This window comes from Mchenga conophoros, linkage group LG22 (genome assembly GCF_057382185.1).
Source record: "Mchenga conophoros isolate Kocher_MC1m ecotype Shallow Benthic linkage group LG22, M_conophoros_male_GT1.1, whole genome shotgun sequence".
Lineage (NCBI taxonomy): Eukaryota > Metazoa > Chordata > Actinopteri > Cichliformes > Cichlidae > Mchenga > Mchenga conophoros.
In genome coordinates this window covers 24012899-24036257 of record NC_140546.1, presented here as the reverse complement: position 1 = coordinate 24036257, position 23359 = coordinate 24012899, and the positions used below count along the sequence as shown (strand labels likewise).

The window sequence follows — 23359 nt, the reverse complement described above, 5'->3', positions numbered from 1 at the left end:
TACGTTGCATGTGGCCCAGGAAATGAAATTAGGCTTCACTGCTCCAAACAAAGGAAACCATGCATTCCCATGGTTTCCTTTTAGATGGATCTCTTACAAGCTCCTCTGGTTGAAGTGAACTTTTAGGACAGCGGCATTTAGGCAGGGACTTCTTATCTGCCACAAGCACCATACGAAACACCCATTTCACTACACATCACGCCCGTGCCCACTCAGACTGTGACAACCTTGGGGGGGTGGGAAGGAGACACGTTTGCTTTTTATTTGAATTTATTTATCTTTAAAGAACCAATATGAATTGGGGATGTTTTCAAAATGGGTACAATGATTAAAAAAACTGACCACTTTCATTCTTCTCCAGCTTGACTTTCAGATTGAATCTTAGGCTCTGTGTAAGAGTTTAAATACGCATACCTGTAAAAAGTCCTATTGTAGCCCCAGAAGGGAGAGAGAATGAAATTACAAGTACCTGTTGTAGTTACATTTGTTTTTTGTTGTATTTTTTTTTTGTTTTGTTTTTTATTTTTTTTAAAACGGCCTGGATGATAATCTGCAGTTCGTGTGTATGTGTGCGTAGGACACTCAGCAGGGTTTGGCGGACATATCTGAGGTGGACTGATTATTGCACTCCAACAAGATTTAAAGAAAAAGAAGAAAAAAAAAGAGAGAGAGAAGAAGAAAAAAGACATGGCTCTCAAACAGATAAAACTAAAACTATTGGATGACAAAGTGTCCTTGCCCCTGCCAAACTCTTAACTGCCACACATATCTTGTGAATAAATATTACAGACATATTCAAACTCAGTGACCCCTTAAACTGAAAGTGACATTAAAGCAAGTGAAGGGTAAGAAGAAAAAAAACATTACTGCATTTTTCAGGTGAACCTTTGAGTTTTGTGCAAAAAAGACACAGTCACAATGTGTGTTTTAAAAAAGAAAAAAAAAGAAAAAAAAAGTATGTCGTTCTGGCCCAATTATAAAATATCAATAGTGGAAATCAAAATGAGAATATATAATTTCATCACCACATTTGTGTAAAAATAAACATTCACAAAAAATGGAAACTGTTATCCCATGATTAAAACTGGAACAAAAAAAAAAAAAAAAAAAAAAGTCAAATAAAAACCCCATAAGAGACAGGATGGACTCAAGTTGAAAAATTCTGGCCCGTGGTTGAACAGTATAAACCGGGTGGCGGGCCTATCTGTGTGCTTTAACCTTCCATTCATTGGTTCGGCTGGTGGATCCCCAGATCTGGACTCATTCATTTGATCACTCGCTTCCTTCTCAATTAACCATGACTCAGTGTTAACAAATCATCACAATAATTACTGATAGCACTCTCCGTGTTTTGTTTTGTTTTTTCTTTTTAAATCTCTCCCGTTATCGGAAGATTCCCCACTAGATGTGCACAAGAAAGACGCACTGACAGGCAGCCTACTGAACGCAGCAGATGCTATCCTTGCACCGCAGACGCATTTTGGGTCTGTATTTCTCGAGGTAAAGAAGCTGTTTGGAGTTGAAGGCTCCACGTCTCTTCCTGTGAAAACAAGAAAAGAAGGAGAGGCTCTTTAAATAACGTGACTACAAAGAATGCAGCACATTAAAACATGACGGTGATTACAGGAGTTATAAAAGATTGACAAGCATTTTCAAGCGAGTCAGAACTAGTACTTCTGAATTCCTAGAACTCCATCTTCTACTTTGGCGTAAGGGCTTAAAATGGGAATTTCTCAGTGACTCAAGTGTACTGTCATTGGTCTAGATGGGATCACATGATGTTTTGGTGCAGCACACTGCAACTGGCATATTTAAAGCAAACAACACACCTATGTAAACAGCATACATTAAAGAAGGACTGTCATTTACACAGCTAATGTCAAATAGCTCTTCAAAAAAAAAAAAAAAAAAAAAAAAAGATAAAACAAAACATGCTAGCATTTCCTTTCAACTGCTCGGGCCATCCAAACACAAAAAAGTAATTAAGATTAAGCAGGATTACAGGAAAAACCACCAAGTGAATTGTTATAGTTACTGGATGCCATCTTTGGGCACAGAGCAGCACATGCTGGTAATGTGGGTGAAAGGCACATATTAATCAGGCATTTCAGTCCACCTCACTTGCCAGGTTATCTAAATTAAAACAGCATAAAAATAGGTCCCTTTTAACTCTGATTATCATGAGTCCATAGCTCTGTTCACAGCATCCTTCAACTTTTTGTTGATAGCCCAAATGTTGCTATGCTGTCAACCAACTCACTAATACAGTGCATTAGCTTTCCAACCAGGGAAGGAAAAACAAAAAAGTTCTGAAAGCACCTTCCTCCCAAAAGGACCTTTGATATCACCTAGCAGAAAAAAAAAAGTTCCATGACTCTAAATCCCTCCAACTTAAATGCATTTAATCATTTCTTATGTTTTATGGAGGTCTGAGTTTTCAGTATCAGCACACCTTGTGTCTGATTTACACTGCAAGTCTCTTAAAAAGGCAATAATCTTTGATAAGACTTGGCCTCCTTTTATGGTTCTAGTACAAAAGCAAAGAGTATACTTACTGTCTTATGAACTGCACAGCATCCTCATACTTCATCCCACACTCAATGAGGGCTAAGGCCACCAAGACTGGAGCTCTGTGAGGTGAAGAAATCCAGTGGACCACCAGTTCAAGCAGACAGAGCATCCAAGGAAGAAAGAAGGAGAAGAGAAGATTAAATGCCAAGAGTCACATGGTTCCACAGTAATACGGCGGTGAAGGAATGAGAAAGGGGCGTTTAAACCTGAAAAAGAGGCCTGGGAACTCAACAGGGGTGCACAAGTACACTGTTGCCCTGCTGGGGCACTGTGCTCACACCCTGAGCCTCAAACACAAAACTAACTGATGAGTTACAGTAAAAGGCTTCTCCTTTCTCACAACAGGAGATGGGGTGAGAAAAGAGAAACATAAACACTTTCCAGACCACTCGGCAGGTTAGAGCTCAGTGCTGACAGCAGTTGTTTTAGTGGCTTTTTTCTCACATACAATTCAAGACAGACAGAATGTGAGAATGTTGTGTGGACTCTGTTAAAAGGCGGCACATAACTGCTGCCTCCTACACTGAAGGCTTAAGTGTTAGCCTGTTTAAAGCAGATCACACTGCAAGGCAGAAATCTCATATGACTGCAGTAAACAAAGTACAGGAAAGAAGGAGAGGAGACGCAGTCAGAAAATGCCAGTCTAACCAATATTGGGAATTAGAAAGTCTCTGGAATGCCACAGCAATGCAAAACGCTAGAAGCCATTGAGAGCAGATTGGCTAACTCTGCACTTGTGGTCAGGAAAGACATTTTCACACAAACACCCCCCATGTCATGTGCTTATGCCTTATTTGTTTTCACACTTTGTGTTGTTATTCAGCATAACTTGTTTGTAATTCACTGTCACACTGGTTTCTGACTAAGAAGTGTGCATATTTTCATCTCCGGAAGATCATAACTAGATAGAATGTATTCGAAAGCTAGCGCTTCCCCCCCCCAGAACCAATGTCCGGCTGTTATAGCTAATGATAGTGCTCAGTAAAAAGACAATCAGCTGCTTAAATGATCTCTAACAGGAGGAGAAAAAGGAGACAATCATTTGAGTTACTAAATGAATCACTAATGAGTATTGAGGATTCAATTCTGGAGGTGGGGGTGAAAGGCAAGACCAGCCAATGCTGTGTGATCAATAGTGAAGAAACAACAAGTGAATGCTTTCTCTGACCACATCTCTCTGGAGCTACTGTTAATACCGCAGCAATAAAATGGTCCCTGGTCACACTAACCAGATTACTAACAGGGCGGGAAAAAACAAAAGGATGAGATACTGGGTCAAATGGGCTGCGTTACACAAGGGACAGGCTGTGTTGCTGCCTTGGAAATGGCACGTCTAACTTTGAGAACAGATGTCTCAGTTATCTCTGCAGCCACTTTGATATGGACCCAAATAACCACCTTCTAACCCTCTAACTTAAAACATACCACTACATTTCTCATTTATTGCACGCAGGACTGTTATTTGGGCACGTAAGAAAAAAGAGTTTTGGTGAAAAGGAGGCCAACTGTACACCATACATACCGTCCGAGGCCTGCCACACAGTGTACGGCAATGCAGCAGCCGGGTTGCTCTCGAAATTTGGTGTTGAGCAACTTGAGCCAGTTATCCACGATCTGGGTGGGAGGAGGGGCACCATCATCAAAAGGCCAGTCCTAAAGCAGAAAACATCAATCGTCATCAAATAACTTAGTTGAACAGCACAAACATCCAGTAAGAGACTGCCACGAAAATGTATGTCAACACTTACCAAGACCTGTATCCCCTCTTTCTCTACTGGAGCCTTATCATAGGTGGCATCACAAACTCTAACCAGAGTGTTCACCTCAAATTTTTTCAGTTCCTGGCAGAAAACGTGAAAGGGTGCATTTGAGACAGAGCCCTGGGAATCTGATAATCAGCAATAACACAAACGTAAGCATACCTCGGTGAACTTGTTAAGTGTGGCGTTGGTGGGGTTGTGGGTGATGAGGAACCTCATGCGCTCGTAGACAATCTCAACTGCAGCGGGGCGGTTCATGTTGGCGAGACGGCTTTAAAAAAAACAATTACAATACAAAACTCTTACAAAACAAAAGCGACTTTTGGCTCAGAAGTCAGCAAAAAAAAAAAAAAAGAAAAAAAAAGAAAGAAAGAAAGAAAAGAAAACCCTCAAAAAAAAATTTGCTAGGAAACGTATGTTTTCATGTAGGGTAGAATAAATAAAAATGACAACACGTGGAGGGGGGGGTCGCTCAGGAGGACAACAGGTATTCACTATGGGATGATGTACACAGAATGATAACACAAAAGAAAAGGAAAAAACAAACAAACAAACTAGTCCACAGTACTTTGGGATTTAAAAAAATAAAATAAAAATACAAAAAATACAAAACCAAAAAAAGTTAATAACAAAAAATAATAACACAGAAGAAGATGAGGAGACTATCCAGGAGTCATCCAATCAGTTTACCCCATTCAGGAGAGCTGTTTGTGATTGGCTGTTCAAGAAGAAAGTAGAAAGCAAAGGTTTTTCGTATCGGTTGGGACAGGGCAGAGCAATCAGGCCAAGGGCTACGCAATATCCCAGAGGGCCTTTGGGAAAAGTCAGCAGTTCCTAGTGCGCTGGCAGTCAGGGGGGTTTCTGGGTAGCGTAGTCCCTCGGGGGGCGGCCGATTCACTTCTCCACAGAGGTGAGGTGCTGTGCCTGGCAGAACTCTCCGCTCACACACGCCATATAGGTACGGCTCAAGTCAACACAGAAACCCTGTGAAGAGAACACAGAAAGGGAGACTTAAATGTAACGAGATCGCACACAAACAGCACCCATTTATTTCAAACAGATAACCAGTGTCTGCACAAGCAGGAGGCCACCGATTCAGGTCGTTACAGAATATGATACTTGTTAAATTTGCACATCTGCAGCTGATTAATGGTAATAACCACAATACATTTTGCATATCATGATTATATTTGACTATTAGTCTGGAGATTAAATATACCACATGTTGACTTTTGAGCACTGGGTGGACAACAGTACAGATTAAAGGAGCCTTTAATAAAGCAGATATAAATCTGGAATTTCAGTTTATACAAGATTATTTTTCCTCCCCATCAAAAAGGCTTTCTATAATAACTAGGGATATATGACTACATTAAACAAGTGATTTTAATTAACAACAAACTAAAAAGGTCAAAGTTAAACATCTTCAAACATTGTTGAATGTTTTACGGAAACCACCAAAACTGCTGATCACATTCTTCAGTGCCTCCAACAGCATTTTAAAAGCTGCTGAAATGTGTGGCACTTTGCAGCCTTGCACAACACTGTTCACACGCACAATGTCAGATTAGTTCACCAAGTGTGGTTAAGTGAACTGTGCTAGCATCAGCATGCCTCTTTCCTTGCAGGTTAGCTGCCACACACTTCTGCTGAAGTTAGGCTATGCCAGATTAAACTACATACAACAATTTAGATCAAAATAACACGCCAGTGTACTAGTTTGAGTCTGTTCTTCCACATTACTCATTTACAAATCCCAATAGCAGAGTCACAGGTGGCAGGTGACTACCCAGCAGCCCAGACTCATACATACAAACCATTAGTTAATCCAACAAGTATTTCTGAATCTAACCAACAACAACACCACCATTACTGAAGTGTCTAGCCAACAAGCTCACTTCCCTAGTAATTAAAGGCATACATTTCAGTCTTGATTAACTGAAACATGATCTGCGGTCTGCTTGTAGTTGTTGTCAGTGTTTTCACTTCTCAAATATCAGCTTCTGGAATTTGCAACATAAAGGTTGTTCCATGCTGTAGAGGTTTACACATTCACAGAAGCAAAAGATCCTATTTTTGATTCCAGGGGTGGACAAATCCCCTGGGGCTGCATCAGGAAGGTCACCTGGTGCTAAAAACTCAAACATGTGGAGCTACTTGCTGGGACGACCCCCTGTGAATAACAAAGCAGCTAAAGGTAGCTTTAAAAGAACTAAAGCACAACGACAGTGTATAGACACTCAAAAATCCCCATCATGACTGTTTCTACCTTCCAGCCAGTTAATCCTGCAGTGAAATGAACGCACCTTTGGATTACATCACTGTCAATTCACCACCCGTCACCAAAATGGAAAACTAATAATATTCACAGCATGGAGTGCAGACACTTCATAACAGTGTCTTTCAGAACAGGTAATGTCTGGCCTGTAACTGGCCACGGAGCAGCTGAACTGTGCCAAGTCCTTGACAGTCTAAATCCAGCCGCCACAAACTGGCTGGAACCTTCTCAGAGCAATATGGGAGAGAGGTGGGGAGGTAGCATTTAAAAACAAAACAAAAACGGCAAGAGCTGACTATCTCTACACCTACCACACACCAGAGTGTGTGTGTCTGCGCGTGCGTGCGTGCGCTAAAGAAAAAAAAGAAAAAAAAAGGCTCGGACTTTAGCACCATGTCACAGGCAGCAGTCACAAGGTGCGGATTAACGGGTGGGCAAAGCTTCAAACAGCCCCAGCATTTCAATCCCATGCTCCCCTTTTATAAAAACTTATTTTGAATGAAACAAGACTCTGTACTCTCAGCTGCTTTATATAATACATTCAAATATTAAATAAATTGAGTGACAGCTTTTTCCATCTTTAGCCTGTCTCAAGTCAACCAGCCTGATATGTACTATCAACCACACCGCCACTACACAAGAAGTGTGTCAACCCATGGAACAGCTGCAATGGCACTCAAAGCAGCCTTGACTTTGTTTGCGCCTGTGTGTTGGCCAAGATCATCTGTGATGCCTTTAATTACCACCACTGAGCCCGACAGAAAAGAGTGTGGCATGGCTACAATCTGACAACTGAAGCCTGGACAAAAGTCGGGCAGGCTTCTAAGGGTTTTTTTTGTTTTGTTTTTTTTCCCCCCCATCAGCTCCTAATCCTCCAGAAATGAAAAGGACAGATAAGTGGAGAGACGGGGCAGCTAGCATGTGCTTTTCACCTGTGAAACCTGACTGAAAAGGAGGAGAGCAGACTAAGAGACTGGAAAAAATAAAAAATAAAAAATAAATAAATAAAAGAAATTAAAAAAAAACTCCATCAAAGAACAAAAGAACCAGACACGCACACAAATACACACCAAGGACACCACAATGACAGCTTATGCTAAAAGGATGAAAAGCAACTGGATTGTGGATAGCTGCTCAGATGGACCAAGTGACTTCATACAGTCTGTGTTCCAAATGCTGCCACAAGAAGGGTTACAGGTGTGCGTGTGTGTGTGTGTGTGTGTGTGTGTGTGTGGGGGGGGGGGGGGGGGGGGGGGGGGGGGCAGATGGGAAACCCCATTTTAGAATTAGCACAAGTGTATGCGAACTAAAGCACCTCAGGGCCAGGTGCAGAACATGAGGTGTGGCTAAGCAGCAAGTATTACGCTAAATGCAGTCTCAGTCGAGCTAAATTCAGGCGCTTCATGTTTTTGTTGCAATCCCTTCTCACCGTACTCACTACCTAGAGCTGTAATGATTACATAATTCACTTGTTGATTGACAGAAATCTATTACGTTTCTGCTATTCTGTTTGTACGTTTCTATTTGATTTAGATTCTATTTGTGCCGTACGGTCAATAGTACACACAGGCAGCTTTGTTTGTGCAGATAAGACCAGTGCATGTGCTTTTTAAATGAATTATTAAGTGATCATTCATAAGTTCTTCCTCTGTGAATATTTTATTAACAAAGCACTTTGTGATCAATAAACAACAACAACAACAATACAATGAGCAGCGTAAGGTGAATTCCAACGTCATCGTTATAGGCGATGTCGGCACAGGAAGCAATTCCAGGCCCGAGACCACAGAAAGTCTCTGACATAAGGTACATAAAGCAAAAAAATAAATAAATAAATGAAAAAAGAAAGAAAAAGAAAGAAAAAAATAAAAAATAAAAAAAGTGAAAAAGGCAAGGGTCCCGTATTGAATCTAAGCTTTGAGGTGAAAACAAATGACAGCAAATGCGCAAACTTTCAACTCAAACCCAATAGCCATACCTGGCTATTTGTCACCTATTCATAAATTGCCTTACATAACAGAAGATAAACAAGAAAGTCGGAAAGATGAAGAAAAGTTTTGGCCACCAGTTCTGACTAAGCCTTTCAGAGGAAGTAAGCAAACTGTGGTAACACTGGGCCTGCCCAGCTGCTGCCCAGTCTGCCATCACAACATTGTCGGGAATGCATGCAAATTACTGTTGAAATTTGCAAACTGGTTCTGCAGCTATGCACTGCTTAGATCAGGGAAGACGGAAGAAAAAAAATGCACAGAGATACACACCAAATGTGTTTGTACAAGCCAAGTATGTTTAACCACACAGGAAACGAGCAGCCGTCGACAGAAAAACCTTCAAACTGTAGACCGAAAGCGTGTTAACGATCTCTCTAGTCACTTCGACATGAATGGCTGGTATAACTTAGTGGAAATGTTGTAAGAATGCTAGGACAAACTACTAATTAAAAAACAGGCTAAAAATGTTTAGCCTGTATTTTGCTAAATACAGGCTAAACATTTTCTGCAGCTGCTCTGCCACAAAACAGTGCAGCATACACAATTTCACAAAATAGATATATGTAATACAAATAGAAAAAGAAAGTTCTAGAAGGTGAAGACAGCCTGAAATCATCAGAGCTCATGATGCTAAGCTTTTCCTGTCTGGTTAACCCCAATTTTATTTACAAATACAAACTTAACCAATACCATTTTGTTTGTATAAATTGGCAGCAAATGAAGCAAATAAAATTTCATTGCCATTTTTAAACCAGACCAAAACACCTACTAAATGTGAGAACCACATTCAAAATCATCAACGAACATTACTTTTTAAAAATTGTATTTAACTAAGATTGCAAAAATTACTAAATTATCTAAATGTGAGATTATTTTATGAATACTAGAAACAGTATTATAAAGAACTTGGGCTTACAGCTGGCATTTTGCACATGCGTGTCCATGTATAAACATATATTCTAAATTGGGAGAAAGGTCACTGAGTAAAGGCAGAGGCCCACACAATGGCTCAGAGAAAGCTCCCTTGGTGCCCTGTTCAACATCACGTGTTCACTGTTGGAACAGGGCTGTTGGAGCAAGAAACAGGGGAAAAGGACTGAGGCTGGATGGGAAGAACTTCCCAAATTGATTGGTCCTCACCAGAACCCTCTTAAGAGTAACTAAGGCAAAGCAACGGTAGACAGCGAGTAAGACTGTGAGGACGAGAGAGCGAGGAGTTCAAGTATTAGCTGATAAGGACTGCAGTATCTCAGAACAGAAAAGGACACGCAAACCTAAACAGGTGATAAAAATGGCAAAAGAATGGGAACCAGGGTGTGGGTATCCTGCAGCTGCTAACTCATTTTCTTTTTTTCTGCTTGATTCATCAAACTGTCTGGTGAAATACGAAGTCAAGTCAGACATAAAACAAACTAAATGAATATGGCATTATCCTGTAGTGCAAGATAAGTGGTAACTAAGCTCAGAATATCAACAATAAAACGCTGCAGGTGGCAGCTGTGAAGTTATCACAGCTTAAGTGCATGAAGAGTAAAGTGCTACAGTGGGAGTGCTAATTAAAAGGCTTTCGCCATGTTAAGGATTTTACTGCAACAAGACTCCATAACTGCAAAGCTAAAGCTGTGAGAAGCTCTTGTTGGCACTTGATAGCTATCAGGTGGGCCGTCTCCATGACTCTCCCACCAGGACTACTATACACACACGCACACACACACGCACGCTGTTCACATAGTGTAGCTAGCCACAAGCTTAGGAGTGGGTGAGGCAGGCTGCTCTAAAATTAGAAAGACAAATACATCAACACACAGAAGTGAGACATGGAATACCAAATGACGAAACAGACTTTTTATACAAAATGTCTGAGTACATCCTCCCCCCATGGTGAAAAATATTAGTTTTACATGCATCCCAGTCTGGTGGTTTGAGGTTAGCTTAGGCTCTCCGTCTTTTACTGACGCTTTGTCTGGAGCCAGACTGGGCATGACCAGACTGTACTGCCTTGAAGCAGCTTGAGGCCTAATTTTTGCCATGAGATCCAAGTCGAAAAGTACAGGAGCACACCTGTCATGTGAGGAGGAAAGGGTGAGAGGGCAAGCTGGAGGAAACCATGTTCACTGACATGACAGCAACATGCAATGATAATGAAAAAAAAGCTCTGATACACTCACCTACATGCTTGCTGCACCCACCTCATTCTTAGAATGCCTTCACAAATAATACGACACTTTGTATTGACAGCAAAGTACTAAATTCTCCCTTTACCTCTCTGATATGACGGGCACTGATGTGAAACTCGAGAAGATTGAGAAGCGCTGACAGCTGCAAACAAACGTAGAGAAACCACGAACCAGGAGGAGCACAACCGGAGCCAAGTATCATAGAGACCTGCCTTCATTCCTGTGGCCTTCATGAGAGCCAAATAAAAGATAACTAATATACTTGGAAATGTCAAAGAGGACAGAGACAAAGAAATAGTACCACGAAGAAAGCCAGCAAGATGTCATTTGAAGAGACATCCTGTAAGGACATAACAAGAGATTAGCAAGATTAGAACAAGAGGGGAAAAGAGCAAAAAGAGTACAGAAGAGAAACAAAAAGGCAATGGGTAAAAACTAGCTGAGATAAATCAGAGGATCACCCAATGGTCCAGCTGGTTCCTAGTAGTGACATCAATACAACCGATAGGCTGGGTGGGTGGGTGGGTGTATGTCACCTCAAACTGGAGCAGCCCTAACAGTGTTCATACCAAAAACCCAAGATGAAGAAGAAAGCACTACACTCACTACAGCACTACTGTTACTGTAAGACAGTGCTAAGAAAGGGGGAGAAAAAAAAAAAAAAAAAGAGATAAAGAATGAAAAAGCAAGAACTTAATGCTTTAGTGGGAGAGAAAAGAGTTGATACAAACAGCCGTACTAGCACACACACCCCAACCTTTAGAACTTAAAAAAAAAAAAAATAATAATAATAATAATAAAAAATAAAATAAAATAAAAAAAATACACTTAAGCCAATTACAAATTACCTGCAGACCTTTGGTTTACTTGTGGGTGGGTGTCAAACTCATATGTGGAGCAAGAGTAGGTTATGGTTATTCATAGCGAGCTTTGATGATTGTCCGTTTTCCAAGATGAAAATGTTTACTGTATGGACCACTTATTTAACACTGTAACAAAATATGCTCCCCCAATATTATATTATATCACAATCACCCTTCCATTTATTTTACATGTCACATGCTGGGTAAAAACCAATCATGAAAAACAAGGGTCTAGCCTTCAGGTGCAGCTGCATGACGACTGTTTTTTCCTGTTATTTTGTTGTTGTTTTTTTAAATAACCCTGCCAGCTGGACCGGGAGAGGAGAAAAAAAAAAAAAAGAAGTAGTAGTAGTAGTAGAAGGGTTCCCCCCCCCATTTACACGAGACTAAAGCTTGTTCATCTTGTTACAATGAAACATTCTACCAGAAAACCTCAGGTCCTTTTCCTCTAGCAGAACAATGTCCTCCACCACGCTGCAAAAATTTCTCAGGTTCCCCCAACTCCTCAAATCCCAATTCAATTGAAGGACCACAGCAGGTGCCAGATAAAGCCCATTACACAAGAAGCCCCAGCATGCAGGACCCAAATGATATGCCGAAATTGTTCCATATGTATGTACGTGTTTCAAAAAAAACAAAAACAAAAAAAAACGCTTCATTGGCATTTTATGATGGTGTCTATCAAACTAATTCAGTGGATTGAGAATTTGTGCTACAATGGGGGAGGAGGAACAAACGAACAAACAAAAAAAAAAAAAAAACATTTTCTAATAATTCCAAGGACAACGCAATACCCATGTCAGTACAGGTTATGGTGACAGGTCACCAAAGTATTCAACAAACAGTACAAACATTAAAAAGAAATGGGCAGCACAACACGCCCTTGTCATCAGTCACGCTTGAAAAAGCAAAGACATACAGGCAAGCAAGCATGCAAGTAAACATGTGCACAAAACTACAAAAAAAACAAAAAACAACCCCCCCCCACAAAACCCTACTCTAGTTCAGCTTCTACCCCCCTTTTTGCCTCACCAGTCCCTTCCCCCCCCTTCATAGTGTAACAAACAAACCAAAATCCCCAGACATGCTTGAACAAGACTGTATTAAGGGAGGGTGGCCCGTATGCAAAAACTCCACTGGGAACTCCAATAGTGATTCCAAACTGTTGTTGTGCCTCCCATGAGCTGCACACTCCTGGGGATTTTAGAAAGAAGAGGCTCAGGCTGGAGGTGGGAAGAACTGGTGTGCGCCCATTCAAAACGTTTCTGAGAACAGGAAAAACATTTCTTCACCTGCCATGCGGGTTGAGGTTGGAGTATCAAAGCTGGATTATACAGCAATGCGTAAGCCATTTTTCCTAGTACTACCAGCACAAGTGCAGAGCAAAATATTGATAGGACAATACGTGTCATTAGTTGAAAAACACTTAAGGATATTCTGGTGTTAAAGTTAACCAACTTGGTGAAATCAATGGGAAAGTGAATTAGAAATCTAATCAATTGAATTGACCAACTGAGAAGTAATAACACAAACAATACAATGATGTAAATAAAACACTGAGGTATTATACGTCATGAGAATTGATAGAATAACAGGACAAAACATTTGTTGTTTTCAGGCTGATTGAGACATCGCCGGCCCTTGAATCCTTATAATCAGGATGTGAATCACAGCCGGTCATGTCTGTGTTTACCTGTGTCAAGGTGGCACTGCACAGACATTGTGACAAAGACCTGTGGTGTGTTTAGTTTGAAAAAAAAAATAAAATAAAAAAAAGCAAAGATGGGTATTTTAAAAACCAGACTAAACCTCAGGGAAAGGCACCTGCTCTCCCTCTCTCCATCAAAAAGTAAAAGTGCTAACAGCAAGTGGAAAGGAAAACATTCCTGTTGTTAAAACCTGTGTGTGGATTGCCACGGTTTCATCAGGCTACAAATAGGTTGGGTTAAAGAATGGCCCTCTATGAATCTGTCAGCCAGCCAATACGCATATATCCTCAGGACTGCCCAGCAGCTGGACTCCTCAATCCACAGCAGACCCTCTTTAAAGGGTTTATAGACTCACTGAAACTCACTAAACTTGCTTACATGCTTTTAATTTTCAAACAGTATTGAAAATACATGAACTGCCAAAAGGTCTAGCACCTGTGTAGCAACTGTCCCAGAAAAAATAAATAAATAAATAAATTAAAAAAATAAAAATAAAATGCACCTCTCCGGTATAGATGATCATTATATAAAAACTAGTTCTGTGCCCATTCAGGATGCACCCATTCTAACTGGTTCGCCTTTGATATGGCTGCTTTCATCAATCATCATAAGGGGTGTAACAAGACTCCAAAACCATGGTTAGGTTCATACTTGAGTTTCTCCCCCCAACCCCTCTTTTTTAAAATCAGAGGCCACTTGATCGCCATAAATATTTGAAGCTCAGTTACTCTGATACATTTGCATTTCCTTATCTGAGCATGCTTCAAATATTACAGCTTTCGCCCCATTAGCACGTGCTAACTAGGCCTTTAAATTGTATAGCGGTTGATATGGCTCCACGTATATCTTGTATAACTCAAGTCTAGGATCGATTGCTTAATTATATTTTTAAATTACTCAATAAAACCCATTTAGACAAAAAATAAATATCAGAGATCTGTCTTAATATTTTAGTACTGTAGCTAATCATCATGCAATTGCTAAGGCACTGTTATAATATTAATAGATTCTATTCATCAAAAGCTGCTCATACTGGACCTCAAATTAAAAAAAGATGACTGTGACATGCATTCATTTAATCACTCTATAGCAATGCTTCTTAACTGTAGAATCAGTAGTTTTATTCAAGCATCCATATAAAATGGTTATGGCATGGATTCATTTCATCACTGGACTAATGCGTAGTTAATATAAACGCTGACAAATACTCTGGGGAGATGAAAATGACTCAGGATTGGGATAGTTTCCTCATTCACACACAGTCCTTACAGTAAAATAAAAACAGAAAAAAAAATCATACACCATAATTGGGTGACATGATGCAACATTAGCATAATAGCAGTAGTGCAGCAGTACGTTTTTAAATGATTGTGACAAACATCTAGAAAATACATTTTAAAAGAGTGCATTTGCTTTGTTTGTAAATAATTATCATGCTAAGGTGGTAAACAGGATGGTGTTTTCCTGTTACAGTTGGAGTGGTTAAAAGCGCTTTGGTATGTCTCTTATTTAAGCCTTTAGGGAAAGGTGATATACTGGTTAGGCAAGGCATTTTCCAGTAAGTAATGTTTAAAGACAAATGCATTGTTAGGACTTAATAATTATAGAAAACAACAAGAACAACAACACTGATGTAGGTAAGTCATGGGACTTCACATCATAATCACCTGTCACTACACATTTTCCAAGAACTGCCCATCTAACCTCATTCAAACTGTGGCAGCACTTTTCTATTTATCCCAACAATAACCACTGAAAGTAGACCAGTCAGACACTGATGCTGTCCAACCATTTTCAGGCTTTAATCCATGCCCCCACCCCCTGCAACCCTGAACTGGTTAACTGAAAGATGACTGGTTGCAGGTTAACAGCTAGATCATTTCCATAAGCACAACTCACGATTCTGCTGGTCTGTCTGAACCATAAACAATCCGTGATCCTGGAATATTTTCCAATCGTAGAGCAGTCTTCTTCAGAAACACCTGGTTAGACGTACATACTGTAGAACAGAAGCTGCATTGTTTACTCACGGTACCAAGACAGCTAATTCCTCTTTGTAATTACATCACAAAAATCACTACTGATAAGCTATAACAGATTAAACTGGCAAGCGACAAATTTGCTTAACTGGTCAAATGGACTGGTTTCCAAAGCAACTCTGATCTAATCCTCATAAATACTGACTAAAACATTTTTAATGGCTGGGAGTAACTTAGGCACATTTATTAAGTGTCTCTTGACAAACCATGGACCTTGGTAAACCTTGGTACTCTAGTATAGAATAGCGCTAATACTGCTGACCTTTATAAAAAGGGGAAGCATTTTTACTTCTTAAAACTTGCAAATCACACAAAGAATACACTCGTGATTTTTCAGAACAGTGACAGCAAAAGTTAGAAGAAGAAAAAAAAGAGGATGTCAAATGCAGCTGCCATGTCTACTTATTTTGCATCTTGATTAGATCTACTTACTGGCAGCCAAGTATGTTATGTTGTGAGCGGGTGTAACTTTTGACAGAGCTTATTATAACTGCTGTGCAATAGCCCTTAGAGCTTGTGGTGTACAAGTCTATATGAATTATTTTTACAAGAACATTTCCTCATTTATATTTCTGAAAGTATAAGAGTTTTAAGATATTTGAATAAAAATATAAGTGTAATTGTCAGTGTTGCTTTTAAATGCCAAGCTTATTTTGCTGACATTGTCATAAATGGGCAGTCTCTTTCCAATCCCTATTCAGAACAGCAGGTTAGCTCTCTGTAGCCCTAAAGCACAAGAGGTAATCTTCCTGCAGGGAACTTGCTGTACTGCCTTTTTTTTTGTCTGTGTAAACTGGGTTTGAGAGAGGGAGGTATGGGAACATGTAACCCCCACCCTCTATGTCCATGAACAGACGAACACCCACAACACATGCACTTGCACATGGCAAAGCCCACTTATCACACTGCTTTGCTGCCTCTGAGTGAGCACAGATAAACAGTGTAACGATCAAAGGCTTCTGATAGAGCTTAGAGGGGGAGGGCAAAGACTGATCCATCTCTGGAATACACTGAAAGAGACCAGGGCTCAGCACCTTAGAAATGGGAATGAAAAGGTTGAAAACATTTAAACAAAGGTCTGTTCTACCCTCACATAATTGGCCTACGTCCACTTTTAATCAGTTTTCACAAAATAGGGAAAGAGAAAAAAAGAAAAAAAAAAAAAAAAAAAAAAAGACTGCCCAATTATATGTTAAACAAAAAACACTTTTTCCCTGCGATTTCAGTGAGAATCAAAAGTGCAAATACACAAAGGAAACTAATAAGAGACAAAAGGTGGTAATATAAAGTGTTTGTGCCAATTGCGTGCGTCAACAAAGGCTGGGCAAGTTACCAAATGATACAAGATTGAGATACAAATGGCAGGAGCACCAAATCTACTTCTGAGATTGTGGACCAGCTCACCAACTGAAAAATCCATGGTTTGAAAAATAGTAAATAACAACAATGAGGTACCGCAGAGATTTCTACTTACAAAATCTCCAATGCTTGGATGCTGCGGATCTAAAAAAATACAGCAAATTTTTATGGTGTGCATACAGAGATGAACTAGCAAAAAACGTTAGTGGGGAGTTCCAGTTACAGATCAGAAAACTTTAAACTGTGCCGGGAGGTGCTGTGCACTCTGTCAGTGCGCCCCAGGGTGGCTGTGGCTACATTGTAGCTTGCCATCACCAGTGTGTGAATGTGTGTGTGAATGGGTGGATGACAGGTTGTGTAAAGCGCTTTGGGGTCCTTAGGGACTAGAAAGCGCTATACAAATACAGGCCATTTACCATTTAAACCGTTTGTACCCAAATTCGTTACACATTTTCCCGAAGTTTTAAATGACCACTGGAAGACTTTTAAAACTCATCCATTCATAACAACTCAGATGCTGATTACAAAGTTCAGCATTCATCAGGCTGACGTCACCATCTGCACTTTGACTCCTGCATTTTAAAGTTAAATTGTGGAGTCTTGGTTGCAGAAAACTTGAGGAGCAATAACCAATTCCAAATACAAAAATCACATTTGTTTACAAGAAAACTCTAAACCTTCAGTACCTTTACGGTTCTATTTACATAGTATATAATAATAATAATAATGTGTGTAATAGTTGCCATTACCAAATATGACTCCAAAGACAAGGCAGTAGTTTTCTGGCTTGATCTGGAATATGGGTCGCTGGACTATATTGAGCCATCTGAGCGCCTTTGATAAGTTATAATCTCATCTCACAATCCTAAATCTGCTCCAGGATGACATTTCTCAACACAGACAGAACACAAAGCAGCAACGAGACACACCTTGACCTGCATGCTAACATGTGAATTACGCACTGAAAGTCAGCATAAAGACGCATTTTAACAAGAAATCTAAAGTGCTGTAGCCAAAGAGTCAACTATTCATGGAATTATTTTTTAAGTATTTGTTCGGTTTTCAATTCTGGAATTCAATTGTTCACCTTTTTTTTTTCCTCTCTCTTTTAAACACACAGAAACCTAATCTCATCACTACTTCCTTTAATTTAGAATCGTGATGCAGTAAACAGTCTCATTTACCTCACTGTTCCTAATTGAGCAACACTGTCACTCAATTTGGCAAATTTTTGCCGTGTATCAGAAGCAAAATGTTGACTCATTTTCTCTGAGGGATCACCGGAGGGTGCCAAAAAATTAAATAAATAAAATTTAAAAAAAAAAAAAAAAAAAAAAAAAAAAAAAAATCACAGCACAGCAATTACAACAATCAATACCAAATTATTTCTATAGTGACTTTTTTAATGATTAAAAACATCTACCCCTTCTTGCTGGACAAAGTTCTGAACATTTGCTGTGGTCACATCTTCTGCATACTGGCCACACAGCTAGTATGCAGAACATGTAGCTATTAATAAGTATAAGCTGCCACTGGCCTCCCTAATTGTTGGTCCACAAATAGTGAGGCTGTTTTGTGCTGACCATTTCTAAATCTACAAATATATATATACACACACACATACATATACACATATATACATACATATATATATATATACACATATATATATATACACACATATATACATATATATATATATATATATACATATATATATATATATATATATACATATATATATATACATATATATATATATATATATATATATATATATATATATATATATATATATATATATATATATATATATATATATATACACACACACATACACACATATATACACATACATTTTTTACTTCCTTTTCTGGAAATTTGGAAGGCCATAAATATTCACAATAATGCATTTCTTATTAATTTTATTGCTTAATGTGACAGTAACCAAAGACCGATTAAAAACATTTGCTAGAATAACCAACAGTAAGTAGAACTCTAAGACTGCCAAGAACAGTGAAAGCTTCTAGTTCCAGTCAATTCATTATACAGAGTTCCAAAATAAGAGCTAATACAGACTTGGAAAAATACAGATAAAAAAAATCTCATTTCATTTTGATTGTGATGATTTTTTTCCCCCTCTAGCATATATGGGTAAACAAATAACAGACTTTCACAATTGGTGCATCCTTAAGAACAGGCAAGTTAAAATACAAGGTGTTCCTTCAACATTCCAGCTAACAATTACTTCCACTCTAGCAAATAACTGACAGCTGCTCCTGTAGAAGTTAACTGCCTTGTTGTTTAAAGGCACAATGGTTCTTGTTTACAAGTGTGCCAGGCTTATGGGTTCATTTAGCTATAATTGATATGTGCAAGAGTCAATTCATGACAGATTTACAATTTAAAAAAATAAAAATAGAAAATAACCCAACATTAAGAAAAGTAAACTTCCAGGACTGTCTAGAAGTCCATTTCTGTGCCGAGACCAACGCTCAGCAACAGACCGAGCCAGTAAAGAGAATGTCTGCTCGCATTTTTGCCGGGAGGTGCTGATCCCACCACAACATCAATTCTTCTGACATTTGGAAACCAACTGCCTTCTGACAGCAGCATCGGGGGATGCCTGTTGCCATATCAACAATTATCCCTGTGGTAGCAACAAGTGCTCCTGCGGGGAATATGGTGTCTCTTGATAAGAAATCAAAAAGGAGCAATGGTGCTTAGTAAATGCTCACAAAGTAAAGCTAAAGAAAACCTAAGAGTGCAGCAATAATGAGAATTAACGCTTGTTTATATGCTGTCATCAAGGAACTTTTTTTTCTCAACTAAAAACCAACAGCCCCTAACAGAACCATAAATCACCTTATGATCTCAATTTAGCTCATGGTAGCAAATCCATCTTTTTTGAGATTATAGCCACAATGAACACACTAGTTTGCGAGAGGCACTCACGGGGTGGGGGTGCCAGTAACACACACACCAAAAAAAAAAAAAAAAAAACACCTAGGCAATGGGCAAACAGAGGGTTTGTTGTCTGCTTCAAAAATAGCACCGTTTTTAAAATCTGAGAAAGCAAGCACCTACACACAGCTGCTCAAACAACAATAACACATATTACTATTGCATGTTCTGGCACAGAACTCCGTGTTCCCCTGTTAACTGCAGCTCTGACAGCTGTAGCTAAACAAGGCAGGTGTAAACACAAAAAACAAAGGAGGATCCTATTCCTACCTGTTGCTATAGTTTCAGCGGGAACCCCTGCAACAGCAATCTAGGAGAGGTGTCAATCTGTGAAACACTGCCAGTGCCACTGAGCCTTTGCTTTACCCCAACACTGTGGCAACAACAGTAAACACTGTGCCGATCACTGCATGATTCATTAATCCACACACTTTGCAATAAACGAGCTACTCACAAAAAGGTGCCCACTAATGCGTAACTACATATGGGCTTCACTTAATCGCTTTGAAAAGAGGTAGCACAAACAGTGGCCAACTAATCTTAGCTTGCCACTTTATACCAATTTCAAAACAACTTCTACTGCAGCCAAAGATAGGAGTGAGCCCATTGTAAAACCAAAAACGTCGTGTTCCATTCCCACCACAGATAGGGAGAGTAGCTAAATTTTAAAATGTGTTTAAGCAGTCAGTATGGAATGGCCTCCTCTGCTCTACCTTTCAACACTCAGTCACCCCCCTGTGGCTTGATGGGCTGAAAGCCAGCAGGCTACAACATAGGTGTTCTTCTCCCCCAGTAACACTCCTTTGTAGGCTGATATCAAGTTACTGCACACTGGGTTCACCTTTCACAGTTACAGTAACCAAGGCTGAGAACTTCCCATCTTGTCACAGGGCATTTTCTTTGCTCCTAGTAGGCATAAATTAGCAACCAACCAGCATATTAAGTCTTTAAACAACAAGTTTGATTTAGCTGAGAAAATAGCAAAACTCAAATAAGGATAATTCAAGTTTGGCTTACAAAAGTTACAGGTAATAGAAGTTTGCCTTGCAGAGTCGGATCACAAAAATGAGTGCCCACCCAAGCAGTATAGGGCTGACTTTAGCTGAGGGATGTGCTATATAAGCAGATTGAGTGAGAGTTGCTATTTCTAGATTGGCCAGAGCATCATGTGTCAATTAGCTACAAAATAAAGCGGGTCATCTGTTCAAACGACCTACTTCCACAAAGAATAAAATGCTAGTGGAGTCTGAAGACTGCAAAGCATTACAATACTGAAGTTGTGAAAGTCTAACCTTTTATGAAGCAAGAGTATAGACCTTATTGATTACATTACTCACTGCAACTTTCTATTATTTCTGTTGTAGTGTCCCAACATTCCCTTAGCTTTTTTTCCTGAATGCAATCACTCATCTCATCCTATCAACAGGCAAACCAGGTCACCTTGCAGTGACTCATAATCGGGAGTATATAATTAGCTTACCTGTTACACCAGTTACTGATTGACTCATCCGCCCTGTTGGTAGGATGGCTATTCACTTGTATTAGCCGCCCACTAGAATTTACTACCAGAGGGGAGCCTCAAATCAGTGGAAGGTCATAAATTGAAAACTGAGAGGCATGGGAATGTGCCGCGGCCTTTAGTGTCACAGCTGCTCTAGTCAACTTCCTCCCGAAATGCATTTCCTCATTTCACTTCAACCCACATGGCTAAATGGTTGGGCGCTTGCTGTTTTAGGAAACCAGACGAGGCTAAATTATAGACCCACCTAACTCCAGTGTTGGCCATTTTTTTCTCTCCTTTTTTCGTCGAAACAGAGCAAATTTTCCGACTCCAACCAGACAGCAAGCAATAAAGACAAGGAGCACGACAGTCCAGTCCAGTAGCCGCGACGACAAACAAACAGACATGACAAATCGTTTGTCGGTTTAAGAAAAAAAAATAAATCAACCCGTCAGCCTGGCAATTGGCCTTTAGCATATGGGTGAACTATACTGCAGGTCAAGATTTTGTCACAAAGGGCGGAAGGCAGCTGGCTAGCTTAGTCGCCATATAGTTACCACGCAGCTTTCCACAACTACAAATAACTCAAGCATCTTATACACAACAGTAGCACTACTAGCCAGCACAATTGTTAACGTTAACACAAGTATTCATTGCCAATATGATACACGTTGTTCAGAAGAAATTCTACGGTAACCTGTACACCCTTGCACCGTGTAGCGCTAAGGTAGCGCTAGCACTTGTGGTATTCCGAACGACGGTCAGTTTAGAAAACACCACGTTATGAATACAACTAAACGTATCCTGTTCTAAAAGAAAAACACAAGCTATGACATAGTCGTGTTAGTAGTCCTAATGCTAGTCAGCGATTTTCTTCTTTAAGGAAAAAGCCATAGCCGCGATAGCAAGCTAGCGCAGCTATGTTAGCTAGCGGGCTAGCTAACGCACTTTGCTTTTAGCAGCAATCTTTTAGACCAGCAGCACTGCAACAATCAAGACAAAGGTAATTGACTCAAGTGTGGATATCACGGATGTCTGAGGCAGTGAGAATGAACATTCATACCTTTAACGGGATTTTCAACACCGATTGTAGCACACGATTAAACCGTCTTAAGCTTTGCTCTGCGAGCTACCATTAACGTGGCTACATACTGGACACTATTCTCGGACGACTCCTCATGCAACTTACTTTGGCTGCCCGGCAGTGTGGCGATCACCTAACATATGGAACTCAACTTTTCAGTGGGCTCTAGCGGATCTATAGCACTAGAATTACATTCAATCAACGCAGAAAGAAGTTCCCAGAGGTTTGCTGAGATCTTTTAGTCATTGAGTACTTACAAAGAGCAAGCTGAACATTGAAATCCCGTGACTACCCCGGAGAAAGTGGAGGGAGTGCAGAAAGCGCTGTCAGATCGCCTTTTTGTTCCTCTTTAGTGTGGCAGCCTGAGATCTCGTCGGAGGTCGGGAACTGTTGTCGGGGAGGAGCCTCCTCCTCAGTTTGTACAAGACCTTCAGGGACCGTCGGAAAAATGTCGACCAGGCAGTGCGAATTAATAGTCAACAAAATGAGGGCCACCTGAGAAATCTGCAAACCTCGGAAAACTTTAAACGACAGACGCGTGTATCCCAGATCATCCTAGCATTTTTTTTTCTTGTTTGTTTGAGTGTTTCCTCGTCACCAATTTAACTATCAGGAAGCGGAAACTGGAATAAAGTTTAAGTGACATGCATGGCAACGTCTGAAGGGATTAGCTTCAAGGTCGTTCCTCACTTTGCTTTAGTGTAGGTAACTTTTCATATCTTCTATTACTTCTCTCTATAACAGCACATGTATGTGCATCAGGTTGTATCTGCGGTCACTGCGCCAGAATTACCGGGATCTCTCGAATGCAGCATGGATGGTCTGACGTCAGCACGACGTAAGAAGAATCCGGTTGACTGATGACAGCTCACCATGGTGACGACAGTTCCAGCAAGTAATAGCACCATATTGTCCCTGAACTCATGGGCTGTTTTTTAAAAATAGATTTTATTCTTATCTAAGCACATTTTGGATTGGCTACAAGAACCGTTTTGTTTCGAAAAGTACAGACTGTTGAATCGCCTCCAGTCACGCATCAGAGTTAGTTTAGTTGTTTTAATTA

General features: G+C 39.9%; 1 protein-coding gene across 1 annotated transcript; it reads right to left on the bottom strand.

The window, feature by feature from the left end:
* Positions 1-252: 252 nt before the first annotated feature.
* On the bottom strand, positions 253-22708 carry ptp4a2b (protein tyrosine phosphatase 4A2b). The gene is made up of 7 exons (XM_085261866.1): positions 22554-22708; positions 5022-5315; positions 4494-4602; positions 4320-4412; positions 4094-4224; positions 2556-2630; positions 253-1540 (listed from the first exon to the last, which is right to left on the bottom strand). Exons 2-7 carry the CDS (start codon positions 5024-5026, stop codon positions 1438-1440), a joined length of 516 nt encoding a protein of 171 aa, XP_085117992.1. The 5' UTR covers positions 5027-5315; positions 22554-22708; the 3' UTR covers positions 253-1437.
* Positions 22709-23359: the final 651 nt, after the last annotated feature.

Bases quoted from the DNA above. Each gene is read 5' to 3' on its own strand.
- ptp4a2b (XM_085261866.1), bottom strand. The intron at 4,413-4,493 runs GTATGCTTACGT...GTTTTCTGCCAG, and splicing joins CACTTAACAAGTTCACCGAG to GAACTGAAAAAATTTGAGGT. The intron at 2,631-4,093 runs GTATGTATGGTG...TTCACCTCACAG, and splicing joins TGTGTGGCAGGCCTCGGACG to AGCTCCAGTCTTGGTGGCCT.